The 19,939-nt window shown below is 41.4% G+C and overlaps 1 protein-coding gene across 3 annotated transcripts in view; it reads left to right on the top strand.

Annotated features, from left to right (window-relative positions):
• APP (amyloid beta precursor protein) overlaps positions 1–13,540 on the top strand; it is a 264,561-nt gene extending 251,021 nt beyond the window's left edge. For all 3 annotated transcript variants that reach the window (XM_087418186.1, XM_004429513.3, XM_004429515.3), the window contains 2 exons: positions 1,919–2,065; positions 12,552–13,540. In XM_087418186.1, the coding sequence (XP_087274312.1) occupies positions 1,919–2,065; positions 12,552–12,653 (249 nt within the window). In that variant the 3' untranslated portion in view covers positions 12,654–13,540. The remainder of the gene's footprint in view (positions 1–1,918; positions 2,066–12,551) is intronic.
• Positions 13,541–19,939: the final 6,399 nt, after the last annotated feature.

The following is a 19,939-nucleotide window of genomic DNA, read 5'->3' on the forward strand; positions in this document are numbered from 1 at the left end:
GTAGACAGTTGCATGTCATAGCTGCACATCCTTCTAGTTGCTGCATGTGGGACGCAGCCTCAGCATGGCCAGAGAAGCAGTGCATCAGTGCGCGCCCGGGGTTCCGAACCCCGGGCCGCCAGCAGCAGAGCGTGCGCACCCAACCCCCAAGCCACGGGGCCGGCCCTGTGTTTACTCTTTTTTAAGAGTAATATCTTTCCAGGATTCGTAAATAAAATTTATAAATCCAGGTATTAAACTCCCAAAAGAAATGCTTGTACTGTGTATGCCTCTTTTCACTCTAAATAATTGGAACAAATCTAAAACTGACTTGAGATTCAGATTTGCATTTTAGCTCCATGATCTTTTTGGTAGAACTGCTGAAGAGTTGGGAGCTGGTGGGGCATAGAGCTGAAGATTAATGTGTGGATTTGCATTTTCTGGGGCCTGTGTCCTAAAAGCCTGTCTCCACAATTTCACTAACTCCTGTAATGCAACAGTGACTAATGGCAGCCGCAGCAATTAGGAGAAGCAGCTCCCTCTACTGAACTAGTTGATAAGATAATGTCCTGTAATTAGTGCAATGAATATTACAAAATTACAGTATTTTCTTGAAGACATAGGAAGATGTCCAGACTTGCGTTTACTCCTGATTACCTCACACTTGTATCATTAGCTAATTAATGATTTGCTTTTTATACAGTATGTTGAGCAAGCATATTTGGTTAGAAAGGAGAATAATTATGAACAGTTTCTAATTTTGTTGCAGATATACCCTGAGTAAAACTCTTTTAGAAATTTGCTGTATTTTATGTTGTGTTTTCAGGTTACTAGGATGTTAATTTTAGCTGTGACAACCGGTCATTTTAGTATCTTGAGATTATATTAAAAGAATTATTTAGGGAGCTATTTTCCTTAATTTATATAACAAATTTGGTACATGTTTAGTCGTAATTAGGCCAGATGATCTGGCCTAAGATCATCTCCTTACGTAACAAGATGATAAAAGTTGCAATATGCTCTTATAATTCCATTTAGGTAGATAAAGCTGAAAAATAATGACTTGCTTTTATAAACAATATGACGGAATGTAGTGCAATAAATTTATCATGTTGAATAAATTTCTTCTTTATAGTGTTCTCCAAATTCTTTTTATGTTAAATCCAAATAAACAGCAAGAATAAAACATTTTTAGTTGGATTGTAGAAATCCAACCATATAATATGTCTTGAGACAAGCTAGTAAGAAAGTGTGAGTTACGTGTGGCTATTAAGATTCTTATCTTGTTGCCTCTACTTCTTCCCTTTGAAATAACTCTTTTAAGCATTATGCTTCTCACAGTTAATTTGTGTCCTACTAAGTTATTGTGGCTAAAAGTAGGTAACAAGATGTCTTGTTTCTTCTGTTTAACTCCTTTGTTTCAGAATGCTTATTCCTATGTATTAATGTCCCTCTAAGGAAATTAGGACATCTGCAGGTTTGAAAAGCACCTAAGGCGTAGTTGTCATGCATCAGGTCTCCCAGTTTTAAGCGTGCTGTGACTGGGAAGATGCTGACCTCCCTCATAATCATGATCTGTGCGTCTATAGCTTTCGATAGACCCGAGAGCTACCGTCCCGCCTCTCACTGAATGTTCCACCTGTCAGAGAGTTTCAGGTCCCCCTTGGCTTCTGTTTTGCCTTTCGAGGGACATGTAGGGGGAAAGTAGACTTCCTAGGGCTGGGGAAACCACATGTTGTCCATCGTTCTATAGGCTACAAATGTCATTCTTCGTAAACAGAAGGTGTGATTTTTTTTTTTCAAGTATACGCCAAATAATGGAATGACCAACAACTCAAACTTAAAGCCTAAGATATATACTGAATAGACTGAAACTTTTCACATACCTCATCCAGATATCTCCTGCAATTACAATCCTTTTTCTTGACTTGTTTTGAAGGTGTTCTTTGCGGAAGATGTGGGTTCAAACAAAGGTGCCATCATTGGACTCATGGTGGGCGGTGTTGTCATAGCAACAGTGATTGTCATCACCTTGGTGATGCTAAAGAAGAAACAGTACACGTCTATCCATCATGGTGTGGTGGAGGTAGGTAAACTTGGCTGCACGTTTGCAAGTGGGAGTTAAAGACTACAAGGGAGATTTTGCTTGCTGTTAGACTAAGAATCATCCAAGTGTCTCTTCTTTGAAAAAAAATCCACATTCCTGCATGATGCTCAAGTTACAGCTGTTTTCTTGCTTTGGTTTTCATTCATTCTGACTTACTATAAATACTATGATCAAGGCATTGGGGTTGTATGCTGCTACCTTAACTTCTTATAATTTGTATTGAAATATCAAAATAATACTAAGGATCATGCTTGGCTTAAAAATATTGTGATTACCCTCAAATATTTAAAAGGAAAGAAAAAGACAACAGCAGAAGTTAAAAATGAAAAAGGAAGTGGAAGGATGCTTTTTCAAAAAAAAAAACCTAAACAAATTTATTCCCGGATTTTTTTTTTTTTTTGTCTTAAATAGTCTGATTTCTAAGTAAAACCAGATAACGGTAAATAATACTAATTTTTCAGTAAAGAGTCTTATCTTTAAAGCTTCGTAGGAAATCACATTGTACCAAATGCCTGAGCAAAACAGGCAAGGTTATTGGAGATGTTCATCCTGTTAGCTCACTTGCACCTGAAATATCTTAGTTTTAAGGTGTTAGTGTACTCACACTGAAGGTGGAGAGAAGACCCACAAAGTGACAATCACAATTACTGCACAATTATGCTTCCCCGAGATTTCTCCCCACAGGCCAGTCTGTGACTAACATGAGGGTGTACAGCTCAGAAGGCCTGGGTTACACCAACAAAATAGAATAGCTACAATGTTCAAATATGACTTCCTAAACCCTTTATGACATCTTAAATAGTATGACATAAAATACAGAAAAATAAAATTTACAAAAATTTCTTTTTATGCATTTAAAATGCAGGTTTTGGGGGGGACCTCATAGAATATATATTTTTTAGGAAACTGTTGCAGAAAGTGAATTAATGTATCTTGAGCAGAAAGAGATCTCAAAGGTCAATCAAGGTGATCTTCTCATTTTGTAGATGAGAAAACAGACCCAGACAGAAGTGTTCGCCCAATGTCAGACTAAGTAGGGCCAAGGTCAAAGTAAAGATTTCCCCACATCCTCTCCGTTGCTTTTTCCATCAGAGAAAAGTCTGGATAGTTCCAGTGAGTTCAACTTCTCCCTAACCCCAAGGAAATGTGCTCCAAACCATTCTTGATTATAGAAGGGCAGGAGCAGTTTAGATAAATTACATGTGTGGTGAAGCCGGAAACATCATTTTGTTCAGACTTAAAATCTCCAGGCTCCTTGTTTACAGGGGCTGCTGATGGAAATGGGTTTTGAGTCTTATTTCCCCTGTCCATACTGGTGTGGATGTGCTAAAGAGCGGTGAAATGAATGAACCCTGGAAACAGGTAGCAAGATGGAAAAGAGCTGAATGATTGACAGACTAATGTGTGAGCACATAAAATAAGCCATGACAACATCATCAAGTTTGGGGTATTGCTCTTTTCCTAATGGTATTTCTAAGCTGGTATCCTTTGAAACAGTGTAAGGTGTATTATTATTAGCATCAGTTTATCTCATGTCTAGTCAAAATTATTTTTTTCATTTTAATTCTATGTTTAGGCAAATAAAAGTGTTTTCATACTTGAATAATTCAAAAGCCCCTTTTAATTTCTTTGATATAATTGTATGTTTTAAGTGCCTTGGACTGATGAATCCATCCAAGGGGTAGCTTCATTTTTATCAGTTAAATTGCCTATCTTTGGGGCCAAAGGCCAAACAGCCTATATTGGTTTGCTCGGACTGCCATAACAAAGCCACAGACTGGGTGGTTTAAACAACAGAAATTTACCTCCCCACAAGGATGGATTTCTGAGATCAAAGTGTCGGCGGGTTTGGTTTCTTCTGAGGCCGCTCTGCTTGGCTCCTCAATGACCTCCCTGTGCTGTCACATCATTTCTCCTCTGTGCATGTCTACATCCTAATCTCTTCTGGTAAGGAAACCAGTATTATTAGGTTAAGGTCTACCCTAATGACCTCATTGAACCTTAATTACCTCTTTAAAGACCCTGTTTCCAAATACAGTCATATTGTGAGCTACTGGAGGTTAGGACTTTAACATGTGAATTTTTGGAGGACACAGTTCAGCCCTAACAGAGCCCAGTGATGGATCTCTCTCAGCTCTCTCAGAAGGACTCTCTGCCATGGTTGCGTATGAGTCTTACCAGGAACTTATTTAAAAGGGCACATCCCCAGGTCCCACCCCAGACCTAGGGAAACAGAATTTATGAATAGGAGGCTGGGAATCTGAGTATTGAAAATTTTCCCGACTGAATCAGACATGCATTCAGGTTTGAGAATCACTGATATATAGTATTAACACTCCTTCTTCTTAGTTAACTGTCTGAGCAAACCTTAGGGAGTAGAAAATATCTCTTGTCTCCAAGAAAACTAGTTGCCTTTTAAGCCTTCTTGTAGCTGCCTAAGTTAAACTTTTTTTTTTGGTTAGTTACCAAGAAAAGTCTCCTTGGATTTGGAATGTCAGAGAAGTTGACACTTTAACACAGATTCTGAAGAAAAGAAATTAATTTTTAAGCCAGGAGACATCCTTGAAGGAACAGAATTGTAAGGAGGGCAGTTACTCAGCTCTTCGCTTGGTATTCATTTTGCTAACTACTTGAGAACATCTAGAAACCTCTAGAGTGACTGTCCCACCTGGTTTTGTGTGTTTTTCTTTATTTCCTCTAACTTCTTCTTTAAAGTAAGGATATTGTGGAAAGCCTGGAAACCATCCCTTTGTCCCTCTTGATGCCTTCCTTTCTCTCCAGTCCATAAGCCACGCTTCGTCGAGTTCCATGTTGAGCTGTGGACAGCGGTGTTGGAACAGAACTTCATCCAAGGTGCTGTTCACCATCTCTGCCCTCAGGAAGATTATAGTCCAGCTGAGATGGTAGAATTTGGACATAATTTGCTGTAACCCAGGCTAGGCACCTAAGCTGTCTCACCTGGCCTAGGTGAGGGAGAAAGCTGTAGGGATTCAGAGCATGCAGAGTCTACACTGTATGGAAGTAATCTCCTTGCGAATGTGCTCTGCCCATCTTAGCAGGCTCTCTCACGCTCAAGTACATGGAAATAAGTGTTTCCAGCTCTGGTTAACCTGCTTCATTAATGAGTAACCCTACTTCACTAAAAACAAAAACAAGTAAATGAGTATTTCCAGTTGGACCTGCCTAAGTCTGTCGGGACAGAATACAGTCGTACTTCACGCCACCAATACGTGAAGAAGAAATCACAATGAAAGCATTGGTCTCCAGGAAATCTGTCATTCTTAGAGTGAAAGATCCCTGCAGAAGTCCACAGAGATGTGGAAATGAAAAGGAGCCTAGTATTTTTATTAGTCGAGTTGTTACTGGGTGGAAATGAGCAGTTGGTAGGTTTTGTTTTTCAAAAATAAGCAATAAATATTGATTTAATGATTTGCTTAGCCATAAGGCCAGAGATTCGTTCTGAAAGCCATTAGCCACACTTTCCCCAGAAGATGACTAAGCTCTATAGTCATGTGCCGCATAACAACATTGTGGTCAACAATGGACCACATGTGCAATGGTGTCCATAAGATTAGTACCGTACAGCCTAGGTGTGTAGTAGGCTGTACCATCTAGGTTTATGTAAGTACTGTAGGGGAGGAAGAAATTTTCCTCTACCCTTCTAGGTTCTTCTGGCTGGTCTAAGAATTAAATTGACGTGAGACAGATTAACAGGAGAAAAACAGACAAAAATTTAATAACATGTATACATGGGAGAAACCCAGGAAAACCACATAACTTGCCAAAATGGCCAAAGCCTTCACCTTAAATACCATCCTCAGGTAAAGACAAAAGAAGATGTTGAGGGTGGGGAGAGTCAGGGACTTCAAAGGGAAGGAAGGCAATTCCCAGGTAGGTAAAAAGAAGCAAATATTTGGAAAACAAGTGTTTGACCACATAGAAACAGAAGAACACAGAGAGGAGCCCAACAAACAGGATTTTCTAGGTTCCTCCCTGTCTACCACCTAGTTTGTGTTATGCTGAGACAGGCTTTTTTATCTGAGTTCTTTTAGGCAGTTAAGCGGGCAGTAACAAGAAAAACTTTGTGAGTCTTTTGTTTCTTAAAAATAATTAGCCTAAGGTAGTCCTCATGTTAAAGGAGACATTTTGGGGTGGCAAATTTTTTTCCCCTTCAGTACATGCTATGATGTTCGCATAACGACGAAATCACCTAACGATGCATTTCTCAGAATGTGTCTCCATCGTTAAGTGACACATGATTGTATTTGTGCCTCAAGCAGTGACATGATAGCCCTTTACACTGCTTCCCAAATGTGGCCCCCGTCTCTGGTGGCCAAGGGTCCTAGCACCAGTGAATTGTTCACCACTGCTCCTGCTTTACTGTGGTCCTGCCAAGCCCACTGGCCCCAGGTTCTGTTTAGTAGCAGATGGGCCTTTTCTACACTGATATCCATTGACACTAGATATTTGAATAAATATTGTAGCTCTTTCCACTCCTCCTCCCAGATGGAGACATCACCTTTAATGGGGGGTGGGGGGCGCCAATTCTCTTTATCGTAGGGTATAAATAAATTTTCCTTTCACAGATCTGAAAACTAGAACACCAGAAGTCTCCCCACCCCTAGTCATCTCATTAATGATCTCAATAAGGAAGAGAGTTGCTTATTTAGCTTTTTATGGAGTTATGGCATATGACTTTTCCTGATGACTGTGCCATCATACTGGTGACATTATAAAAATATGTCGTTAGGGGTTCTTTCTTCCTGGCAAGCAGTTGACCCACCACGACGGAGTAACCTAGCAACCACTAACACAGGTGTTGTAGAGCAGTCGGAGGGAATGGTCAGGTTAAGTAGGGAGCAGAGGTAAGAAGAAGGGAGGGTGGACTCAAAATCTGCATGTGGCTCCAAGCAAACAGCAGGCCGAGAAATTGGAAAGTCGAAGGAAAGCATCAAAGATGATTACGAAGGGGTAGCAAAGGAGTTCCAGAGCCTGCCTGAAGAATTACTTGTTGTAGGCAATAACCATCAGTGAACTACTTATAAAGACATGGAATTATAATCAAGAAAATGAATGTGTACACAGCTGAGCAGAGAACCAGCGCTGGGAGGTTACGAGGAAGGATAAATGTCTAGCTTGAAAGCTTCATTGCTGTTTTCTTTGCTTTTATTTTTCTTCCCATATTATTGACTCCTTTGATGTTCTTACACTCTATTGTTATTATGTACACTTTAGTTTATCTTACCCTCCTTTCCTTGTCCATCTTGGTGACCTGAAATGGAAAATCTTAGAGGCAGGGATTCAGGTTTTTTTCCTAACTCGGTGCCATGCATAAAGGGACACCCATTACCACACATCCTGCTGGTTACTATACATAATAAAATTAAAATATGGTGTTCACGGCCCCTTCTCCAAGCTTAAGGTACCTACACGAGATACGATATGATGCAGAGAACTAGAAATTAAGGAGACCAAAATAGAAGAGGCCATAGAGATGGTCTGATAGTTGAGCTATAAACTCCTCTGGATATAGTTAAAGAATAAATGGCTCCACAGAATCAAGTTCAGGGAGAAAGGAGTAAGAAGAAGACATTAGCCAAAGAGTATTCGAAAGTTCTCAAACCTATCTTAGGGTAAGGCAGATCAGGCTGTTTGGGCTCAGCTCTTTACACTGTACATCAGTAGCGGTAGAGAGTTGAAGCCAATCGGCAGTGCAGCGCCGGGGGCCCTGGGGGCCCTCATGAAGACAGTGCACCAAGAGCCAAGTGGAGACTTCACATCAGTTATTGCTCCTGTCTAATCCAGAAAGTCAGGAGAGGGAATGTTCAGAAGTGGTCTGCGTGTGTGTTTTTATCTGAGCAAGTGAGAGATGTTCCTGCCCAACGGGCAGATAGGGGTTCTGTCCCTGACTGCATTATTCTAAAGTTCCTTCCAGAACAATCACCACTGGCTTCAACTTCCCCCAGGTCTGCTTTATGCAAAAAGTATTGAGGTGTTTGTGCAGAGGCCTTGTCTGCACAGGGTCTAGTGAGGTGGCCTTCACATGGTGGCCCACACCAGTGCTGGAGCTTAGCCATGAGTGACAGATCGCTGAGCCCTGCTGGAGAGGAAGGCTCCCTCTCACCCAATGCTCTTCCTTTAGTGGTAGGTTTATCCATGGACGTGAGTACTCAGTGTTCCACTTTTAGCTTTCGATGATTTGGGGATAAAACGGTACAATCCAAACTCCTTGAGTGCCATGTTGTAAAGATAATCCCTTCTCCTATAGCTCCTGAGCCCTCTGAAGTCTGAGGGCCAAGCTGCCCCACTGCAGGAATAGCGAAACGTGAGCTGTCCTCCCCCGTGGCAAAGGGTAATGAGGATTAGCAAGTAGAAAAGAGGCCAAGAAAAGACAGGAAAGTTAGATACTTGGCTTGCACACCAGCCTCTGAGCTTCGCATTCCTGGCAGGGTTCTCCTAACCTAAGCGTTTGGCTTTGGCCTTTGAAGAGGAGATAAACTATTAAATTGCCAGGTGTTCTCCTATCCTTGATGAATGTGGATAATTGTTGACAGCCAGTGTGCGGGCTGATGTGGCTCCTGGAGGAGATACAAGTATAATATTCCAAGTTGGTTTTTTCTACATCTAGAAACATAGCTTTGCGTTGATCGCAGCAAGATTTTTTTTTTTTAACCTTGACATTCTTTGAAGTCTCAGTCAAGAGGTGGTACAGGGCAAAAAGATGCCCCAGTTGGAATGGGCATCTGCTGCAGACAGGCTGGTTCCTGGCAAACAGATTTGGAGAGTGAATGACATCGCTCATTATTGGTGCTTATCTTTAATGATGGTGCTTTAACTTAAAAAGTCCGTGGCTAATTACACAATTGCCAATTAAAGCAAAGTGACCTCATTTGTTGACAATAGAGTAGATAGAGCGAAGGAAGAGGAAGGGATGGGGAAGACATCTGTGATTATTTCCATAGGGACACTGAGCATCCATTTGAGCAATATCCTCTGAGTCCTGACTCTTGGCAGGAGCTTGTTGGTGGCTTTGTTCTAAGGGGAAGTGCTCAGGCCTGTCAGTGGGAGAATCTGAGGGCTTGCTGCAGGAACACAGGCAGCTCTGACAAGACGGTGGAAAGGGAATGTTCTGTGGGTAGGAACTTAAGAATCAAGGCACACAGTGGACAGCATGAGGGAGCTGTACATCTTCCTAATCCGGCTACCTTGGGATTAGCCAAGATGGTAATTCCAGTTCCTGCCCAGACTGAAAGGAGTCCATCGGTCCATGAGGTGGGGTCTTACAAAGCGACCATGAGGGAGCCAGCTTATATTGACAAATCTTTTTTCCCCCCAAAGCCCCAGTATATAGTTGTATGTCATAGCTGCACATCCTTCTAGTTGCTACATGTGGGATGCGGCCTCAGCATGGCTGGACAAGCGGTGTGTCGGTGCGTGCCTGGGATCTGACCCCGGGCCACCAGCAGCGGAGCACTTAACCGCTAAGCCGCGGGGCCGGCCCTCCCCCCAGTTTTATTGAGATATAATTCATATATAACATTGTGTTAGTTTTAAGTGTACAACATGATTTGATATATGTATACATTGTAAAATAATCACCACATTAAGTTTAGTTAACATCCATCACTTCATAGTTAACAATTTTTTTCTTGTGATGAGAACTTTTAAGAGCCAGCCCTGATGGCCTAGCAGTTAAAGTTTGGCACGCTCTACTTTGGCAGCCCGGGTTGGGTTTCCAGATGTGGAACCACACCACTTATCTGCCAGTAGCCAGGCTGTGGTGGCGACTCACGTAAAAGAACTAGAAAAACTTACAGTTATAAAGACAACTATGTACTGGGGCTTTGGTGGGGAAGAAAAAGGAGGAAGATTGGCACAGATGTTAGCGTAGGGCAAATCTTACCCTGCAAAAAAAAGAAAAAAAGGCCTTTTAAGACCTCTCTTAGCAACTTTCAAATATACAGTACAGTATTGTTAACTAGGGTCATCATGCTGTACATTAAACCTTATGACTTAAATTTATTTTATAACTGGAAGTTTGTATCTTTTGACCCCCTTCACCCATTTCACCATGCCCAATCCCGCCACCTCTGGCAACCACCAATCTATTCTCTGTATCTATGAGTTTGGTTTTTTTTAGATTCCACCTATAATTGATATCATACAGTATTTGTCTTTCTTTGTCTGACTTTTTTCACTTAGCATAATGCTCTCAAGTTCCACCCATGTTGTCACAAATGGCAGAATTTCCTTCATTTTTATGGCTGAAATTCCATTGCGTTTATACACCACATTGTCTTTATCTTTTTATCCATTTATGGACACTTAGGTTGTTAGTTTACAGGAGTCTTAGCTCTTGTAAATGTTGTTAGTTTACAAGAGTCTTAGCTCTTGTAAATGATGCCGCAGTGAACATGGGAATGCAGGTATCTTTTTGAGATAGTAATTCATTTCCTTCGGATATATACCCAGAGGAATTGCTGGATCGTGTGGTAGTTCTATTTTTAGTTTATTGGGGAACCTCCATGTTGTTTTCCATCGTGACTGCACCAATCTTTTAGTCTAAGTCATTCGTTAACCAGTGTGATCTAGTCATGGCAAATCGAGCCCCATCCCTAGACCTGGTGTCTCAGCACCAACACCCCTGCCCTCTGGTGTTCTTCCTTCATTGGGTTCAGGGGTAATGGAGCAATGGGACAGCTGTGTGGGGTCGGAACTGTACCAGACTGGCTGTGGCAGGGGGAAAAGCTGCCTGAGAAGCTGAACGTCGCTTTCCAGTACTCAGCAGTGGGGAATGGGCCTGCAGTATTCTCCTGGAAATGATGCGGAGAGCCCAATTTTATCACGTGCAGAATAGAAAATGTCCCTTTGAAGGAAAACCATCTTCTGTACAGTTTATCCTAACTTTTCTATGGAAAACATGCGTCTTCATTCTGATTAAATTTGTGTCGATTCTCTTCACCTTCCAGTGGTTTTGCAGAAGAGAAATTTTTTTTGAAAAATAGCAAAACTAAGCTTTCATTCATTCAGCAAAGAGTTAAGTACTTCATCTCTTCTGTGCACTGTGAGAGGGTACCGCAAATACACTAGAAACCTGAACAGCCACTCCCCACGTAATAGATCAGCTTACGTTGCAGAGGGTGAATGCTCCCATACAGCTCTATCCCTACAATGACACTGGGGGTGATACATTTACAACTGCTGGCCTGATCTTGGAGATAAAGCACCATATCCACAGAGAGGATCTGTTTTTAATCCCTTAGCAGGACATACTTCTATAGTATCTCTGTTCGGTTTAAAAAAAAAAAAAAAGATCATCTATAAGCTAGAATGGCGTGTCCTTGCTGTATTTTTCCTTTTCCCCTAAATAATAGCCCCTTTGATATACATATCGTTATTTTCATTAAAAGATTTTCAGGGGCCAACCCAGTGGTGTAGGGGTTAAGTTCACGCACTCCACTTTGGCAGCCTGGGGTTCACGGGTTCGGATCCTGGGCGCAGACCTACACACCGCTTGTCAAGCCATGCTGTCGCACGCATCCCACATATAAAGTAGAGGAAAATGAGCACAGATGTTAGCCCAGGGCCAATCTTCCTCAGCAAAAAAAGGAGGATTGGCAACAGATGTTAGCTCAGGGCTAATCTGCTTCACAAAAAAAAAAAATGATTTTCAGAACTCTCTTCAATATATTAAATTTAGTGACAACAGGAACAAATTCAAATAAGCATGGGAAGATAGCCATCCAGATTGAGGGTCACCCACTGTACTTTGCTCAATCTCTCTTCATGACGCTCTTGGATTTTTTTTCTAGCTTACCAACCGCAGTTTAAAGTAAAACAGTCCTCCATGGTGGCTTTTTGTCCTTTATTGAATCAACAGAGAAGAAAAAAATATTTGTCACACTAGACGTATCCAGTTACTATTAAGTTGGGGAAGCAACCAGTTAGCACTTTGCAAGCCGAGGCAGCACGTCAAGGTGTTAAGCGCCACCTGGTGGCTAGATGGAACATCTGTATCACTGGTGGGCACAGGTGATCTGCTCTGAGATGTCAAAGTAGGGGAGAAAGAAGAAAAGATAGTGGGTGTTCTGCAATCTTGGCAAAAGAAGAGTACCATGAACCTTATCTTTTTATTGCTTCTCCATGTATGCTCTTAAAAGATTTTTTTTTCTTTTTTGTTGAGGAAGATTGGCCCTGGGCTAACATCTGTTGCTAATCCTCTTTTTGCTGAGGAAGATTGGCCCTGGGCTAACATCCATGCCCGTCTTCCTCTACTTTAGTTGTGGGATGCCTGCCACAGCATGGCTTGATAAGTAATGGGTAGGTCTGCGCCCAGGATCCAAACCCACAAACCCCGGGCTCCCGAAGCGGAGCACATGAACTTAACCACTACGCCACCAGGCCAGCCCCAAAAGATTGATGTTTTTTTTTTTTTAACTCAACTTTCCTCATCCTTGCCTCTCAGGTTGATGCCGCTGTGACCCCAGAGGAGCGCCACCTCTCCAAGATGCAGCAGAATGGCTATGAAAACCCAACTTACAAGTTCTTTGAGCAGATGCAGAACTAGACTACCACCACAGCAGCCTCTGAAGTCGGACAGCAAAACCATTGCTTCACTACCCATCGGTGTTCAGTTACAGAATAACGTGGAAAGAAACAAACCCTTCTCTTTTATTATTTACTCATTATCGCCTTTGACAGCCGTGCTGTAACACAAGTAGATGCCTGAACTTGAATTAATATACAAATCAATAATGTATTCTCTCTCTTTACATTTTGGTCTCTACACTACATTATTAATGGGTTTTGTGTCCTGTAAAGAATTTAGCTGTATCAAACTAGTGCATGAATAGATTCTCTCCTGATTATTTATCACGTAGCCCTTTAGCCGTTGTATATTATTCTTGTGGTTTATGACCCAATTAAGTCCTACTTGAAATATGCTTTAAGAATCGATGGGAGATGCTTCATGTGAACGTGGGAGTTTAGCTGCTTTTCTTGCCTACATATTCTTTTCCTGATCACTATGCATTTAAAGTTAAACGTTTTTAAGTATTCCAAATGATTTAGAGAAGTTTTTCCCATGATTGCATTTTACTGTACAGATTGCTGCTTCTGCTCTATTTGTGATATAGGAATTATGAGGATACACGTTTATTTCTTCGTGCCTGTTTTATGTGCACACATTAGGCATTGAGAATTGACATTTTTTTGGTCCATGTATCTTCAGATCTTTGATAAAGAAAAGAATCCCTGTTCATTGTAAGCACTTTTACTGGTGGGGAGGTGGGGGGAGGGGTGCTCTGCTGGTCTCAAATTACCAAGACTTCTCCAAAAAAATTTTTTTTGTGGGATGATTGTACAGAATCATTGCTTATGACCATGATAGCTTTCTACACTGTATTACATAAATAAATTAAATAAAATAACCCTGGGCAAGAGTTTTCTTTGAAAGATGACTATGGGTATTATGTATTCAAAGTACTTTGAAGTGGGGAAAAAGACAGATTCAGTTTCCTTTAAGCAGTCTAAAACATTTTATTTATGATACCAAAGAAGATGAAAGGCAAAGGGGCAAAATCAGGGGATGGAGAAGGCATTCCTGGACAAACTTCTTTAAGAGTTGTCTTTGATTTGTATAAAATGGTGTTTTCATGTAAATAAATACATTCTTAGAGGAACACCACTGTACTGGTGTGAATGATTCCAGTAACCACCTTATGATTATTTAGTCATCTAAAGACTAGTGAGACACCTTCTAATGTTGGGCATCCACACCTGTTGTGTCTTAGCTGCACGTCTGAGTAGGAAATTGGGGCCACATGCATCTTTCAGCGCTAGTAAGATACTTCACAGACCTCATTTACAATTGTACTCAGTCCAGAGTATTTTGCTGCCATATGTTGGTCCTCAAGTTTGTCCCTGCCTTTCTGTCCAGGCTGCTATAACAAAATACCACAGACTGGGTAGCTTATAAACAAGAGAAATTTATTTTTCACAAGTCTGGAGATTGGTCAGATGAGAGCTCTCTTTCAGATCAAAGACTTCTTTTGTCCTCACATGGCGGAAGGGGCTAGGGAGCTCTCTGGAGCCTTTTTTATAAGGGCACTGATGGCATTTATGAGGACTCTACCCTCAAGATCTGATCACCTCCCAAAGGCCCACCTCCAAACACCATCATATTGGGCATTAGGATTTCAACATATGAGTGTTGGGGGGACGTAAACATTCAGACAGACCATAACAGTCCCAAATAAGATAAGAAGAGAAAAATTCTAGGGAAATAGAAATTAAGACCAGCTGAGTTATCTGTAAAGCGGGATTTCTCAGCCCTGGCGCTATTGACATTCTGTGGGGAATAATTGCTTGTTTGGGGGGGCTGTCGTGAGCATTACAGGATATTTAGGAGCATTCCTGGTCTCTGCCCGCTAGATACCAGTAGCACTCTCCAGTTACAATCAAAAATGTCTGTAGACATTGCCAGATGGCCCTTAGGAGGGGGGCAAAGTCACCCCCATTTGAGAACCACTGCTCTGTATCTATTGTATGACATTGTCCTATGTCCGTGATTTTTAATTGGAGAAGCCTATCCAGCTGCTCTTCCAAAGGCCTAAGAACACGTTGAGCCTGGTGTGTTGGCTCTGTTATGCTTGGTATCAGTTGAACATGAGCATCAGCCAGCACCTTTTAGCTTTAGATGGCAACTTTTTTTGTGTTTTGTTTTTTTTTTTTGATTACTGAAGGACTTTTTTTTCTTTTAAATACTTTTGTGTGTGTGTGTGTGAGGAGATCAGCCCTGTGCTAACATCTGCCAATCTTCCTCTCTTTTTGCCGAGGAAGACTGGCCCTGGGCTAACATCCGTACCCATTTTCCTCCACTTTATATGGGACGCCGCCACAGCATGGCTTGTCAGGCGGTGCGTCAGTGCGCACCCGGGATCTGAACTGGCGAACCCCGGGCTGCCGCAGCAGAGCACGCACACTTAACTGCTTGTGCCACCAGGCTGGCCCCAGGACTTTTCTTTTTTTTTTTTTTTTTGTTTATTGCAGTAATGTTGGTTTATAACATTGTATAAATTTCAGGTGTACATTCATGTTCTCATGTTCACCACTCAAATACTAATTAACAACCCATCACCACACACATGTGCCTAGTTAGCCCTTTCACCCTCCTCCCTCCCCCCTTCCCCTCTGGTAACCACCAATCCAATCTCTGTCTCTATGTGTTTGTTTGTTGTTGTTATTATCTACTACTTAATGAGTGAGATCATATGGTATTTGACCTTCTCCATCTGACTTATTTCACTTTGCATAATACCCTCAATGTCCATCCATGTTGTCACAAATGGCTGGATTTCATCGTTTCTTATGGCTGAGTAGTATTCCATTGTGTATATATACCACATCTTCTTTATCCATTCGTCCCTTGATGGGCACTTAGGTTGCTTCCAAGTCTTGGCTATTGTGAATAACGCTGCAGTGAACACAGGGGTGCATGTATCTTTACACATTGGTGTTTTCAAGTTCTTTGGATAAATAGCCAGCAGTGGAATAGCTGGATCATATGGTAGTTCTATCCTTGATTTTTTGAGGAATCTCCATACTGTTTTCCATAGTGGCTGCACCAGTTTGCACTCCCACCAGCAGTGTATGAGAGTTCCTTTCTCTCCACATCCTCTCCAACACTTGTTGTTTCCTGTCTTGTTAATTATAGCCATTCTGACAGGCGTGAGGTGATATCTCATTGTAGTTTTGATTTGCATTTCCCTGATAGTTGATGTTGAACATCTTTTCATGTGTCTGTTGGCCATCTGTATATCTTCTTTGGAGAAATGTCTGTTCAGGTCTTTTGCCCATTTTTTAATTGGGTTGTTAGTTTAGATGGCAACTTCTTAAACTGAAACACTAAGCACAGAAAATTAATCAAAATCATTCCCTGTCATCACTATGCAGTATGCACAGACTCAATGAAAAGTCATCAGAATGTGTCCTATTTTCATGAAAATAAAATAATCATCTCCCTTGCCCTGTGAAGGGCAATTAGACATGACTGCTACATGAAGATGTGTAACATATGACAGCTTATAAGCTACAGTTCATTTTGCCTGACCCAACGAGAGGTAGCTAATGGGGAAAATAAGCTCTGATATAACAGTGTGTTTCCAATAACACAAATGAAATGAAACCGAACTTTCTCAAATGTTTGGGTTGTCACTCCCAGGCCAGCGTTTGGTCCCAGTAACTGCAAGCTTTAACTTTGATCATTTCAGAGCTAACGAAAAAAAGATTTAAAGCAAGTGGATAGAATTATGAACAAAGAAGATAATGCCTTATAATCTTGGTTCTCAAATTGAGGTATATTGGAAGGATTCTGCAGATGGTGTGGGGATTAATCAATAGATAATTTACACAAAACTGAAGTGTTACCCAATAGAATTATAGTAGCAGTTACCCAGGCCACAGATCAATGAGATTTTGACAGAGTTCATGGCCAATCTGATGGGTGAGGAATGGCATCTCGATGTAGTTTTAGCTTGTATCTGTCTTACTATGAGCAGAGTTGGATAATCTTTCATATGTTCAAGGGCAATTTTATATATCTGAATTTTCTGTTTATGTCTTTTGTTTTGGGCTTGAAGTCTACTTTGGTATCAGGATTGCAACCCCTGCTATCTTACTGTTTCCATTTGCCCGAAAAATCTTCATCCACCGCTTTATTTTTAGCTTTTTCAGTTGCTGCGTTTTATGCGTGTGTCTTGCACACAACGCAGAGTTGAGTTTCTGCTATATGAGCCAATTTGAAAATCTTTTAAGAGGCAAGTTAGGCCTATTCAGTTTTATGATATGACTGCTGTTTGGTCTCCATTCGCTCACATCTCCTGTTGTAATTACCGAGTGTATTATATTTACTATGTCTCTTTGGGGGGAGGGCTCTTGGTGTGTGTGTGGTTTATAGCAAGCTTGCATTTTTATTCTAGTAGTTACTTTTGTACTAATGCTTTTTGTGGTGCTCTTAATCTCTTTTTTCATAAGCTTTTACTGTCTGTCTGTCTTTTCTAAATGATATTCTTTGACTCTTGCTACCATCTATACGACAATCAATTGGTCTTACTTTCCCCATTTTCTTTCCCTTCTCCCATTCTTTTCAGTTGTATTTGTTCTACTTTATCCATACATCAATGTCTACATATTTTTCTTCAACTCATGGTCCCACCCCATTTTAGTCTTAGCTCTCCAGTTGAATAAGTGAAATGCGCTCCACCAGTCGTTTGCTCTCAGACATCTTTTGATGGGATGAAGCTTGCCCTCCAGTAAACTTGGCAAGAACACATGTGCACAGTATTCCTGGAGTTCTGGCAGATTCAAAACTGGTTTTCTATGACCTTGAAACTTAAAGGGCAGCTCGTTTTTCCTTAAGTTTCTTGAAAATGCTGCTCCACTGTTTCCTTGCTTTATATGTTATTTTTGAGAAACCTGAGGCCAACCTACTTCTCTTTCTTTTGTAAATTTTTTTCATTTTTTTGCCTGGAGTCTCTGAGAATTTTTTTCTTTAAAGTCTAATGATGGTATAAGGCTATGTCTCAGAGTTGATTATTTATGGTCAGTTTTTCTAGGTACCCCCCCGGGCCCTTTCAATGTGTAGATTCAGTTCTTTTATTTCTGGAACTTTCTCTTGGATCAGGGTTTTAAATATTCTGTTCCATTACTTTTATTTGCTTCTGCAGAGACACCAATACTGTGAGCATTCAGCCTCCTTTGCCTCGTTTCCATTTCAACCTCTCTCTCTCTGATCTTTTTTATTTTCTTTATTTCATTTTCATTCTTGGTTGTTTTCCTTCTTTTATTCAGTGCCCTTTATTAAGTTTTTATTTGAACCCATTCTCCTTTGGGCCGCCTATAATCTGTTCTTCGTTACTGATAAGATTTTGTGATTTTCTTCTATTTCTTGCCCGAGTTCCATCAGCTCCCGTGTCATCTCTTCCTGGTTTTTTCTTGATTTCTCTACTTAGTTTTTGTATGTCTGATTCAGGGTATTTTCCATATCCCCAGATACATGTTGGAGAATATTTAATTAACATTGAGTGTTGTGTTACAGTTTCCCTCAACTTTATGCTTTTTTTACGGGGCAGACGTCACCAGCAGAGGAATTTTATTCACCATTTCTGACTTTGTAGTCTTTCTCTATGGAAATAGTCTGCTTTTTTCTGTTCCTATTCACATCACCGTGGGCAGGGTGCTTAGTGAAGAGCATGTTCTGTCCGTTCTGCTCTCTTCTGTGCAGTTCCTTTCACGGATGGCATCGGTGGGCAGGGAGAAGAGGGAAAGACCTGCTGTGTCTCGCTCCTGTTTTCTGTAGGATCCTTCGCTTTGCTCCTTATTTCCTTCTTTTCCTTCACTGCCTGTCTCCCAGGAACACCTCACCTCCCCTTCTCCATAAATCCCATTCTGCCTGGAAGCAGTGCTTCTCCCGCTCTGCCCTGTGTCCTGCAGGCTTTCGGGCTTCCTGTGTGTAGCCAGGGCTCTGAACTACCAAGTCCCCCTCTGTGTTCATTATTCGCATACATTGTTTCACTTTCTCTTTTGGAGGTGGTTTTGTCTGCTTTTTCTCGACGTCCCCTGCTCCCTCACTCTTTTTCCCAGAATTTTCTGATTCCCCTCCCCTGATTTCTGCACCCATCTGTTGTTTTGCGGTGGCAGCAGCAGGCCAGCAGTGGACACTCTGTTGGAATTTTGTTTTGTTTGTTTCCTCTGCTTACACATAATTTGAAGGTTGTGGTTTCTCTTCCCCTTAGGAATGCTGCAGAGGGAGGTTTAACCACCGTCACGAGGAGATCTCCACACTAATATGTTTTTTTTTTTTTTTTAAAGATTTTATTTATTCAGTTTTTTCCCCCCAAAGCCCCAGTAGATAGTTGTATGTCATAGGTTCACATCCTTCTAGTTGCTGTACGTGGGACTCGGCCTCACGTTGGACGGAGAAGTGGTGCCTCAGGGCGCTCCCGGGATCCGAACCCGGGCCGCCAGCATCAGAGCGCGCGCACTTAACCGCTAAGCCACGGAGCCGGCCCAACACTAATATGTTTTAAAAGCTCCCCCAGGTGATTCTAATATGCAGTGAGGGCGATGAACCACTTGTATCCCAATGAGCTTTTAATTTGTTTTACAGATATTGTCTCAAAAGTCCTTTGACTTCCTGGCCATGGCTGGTTTTCCTCCTACCTGGCTTCTTCGTGCAGTGCTGTTCTTTAGATCTGTTTCTCAAAGGGCTCTCTCATTCACCTGCATCAGAATTACCTGTAAGCCTTACCAAAAAATGCAATTTCCTGGATTGCTTCTTGGACTGACTTAGATAATCTCTGGAGACCTAGGACCCTTCATTTTGAATAAGCACTCTCTGCCACGATTATATGAGCCATGAAAGGTCATGAGAATCACCACTTTGGATGTTGGTGAACCGCAAGGTTCTGATTTCTCTCCTATACACTGTTTCTGAGTAATCTCAGCCACATGGAAAATATTAGTTATAACTTGTGTGCAAAGCAATAGCTCAAACATAAACCTTTTCCCCGAGTTCCAGGCCCAGATTCCTATTTTTGTTTCAATAACATGCATTGTGATTATAAATGCAAAGCATGCTTATTGCAGAAAATACAGAATGAAGAAGAAAAAGGATTCACTCATAATCCCACCATCCAGAGAGTAGTATTGTTAAGACTTTTGCATATTTACTTCAGCATTTTTTTTTCCTTTTTTGGTGAGGAAGATTGGCCCTGAGCTAACATCTGTTGTCAATCCTCCTCTTTTTGCTGAGGAAGATTCGCCCTAGGCTAACATCCATGCCCATCTTCCTCT

This window comes from Ceratotherium simum, chromosome 27, assembly GCF_057802395.1.
Source record: "Ceratotherium simum simum isolate JZ-2026a chromosome 27, ASM5780239v1, whole genome shotgun sequence".
Taxonomy (NCBI): domain Eukaryota; kingdom Metazoa; phylum Chordata; class Mammalia; order Perissodactyla; family Rhinocerotidae; genus Ceratotherium; species Ceratotherium simum.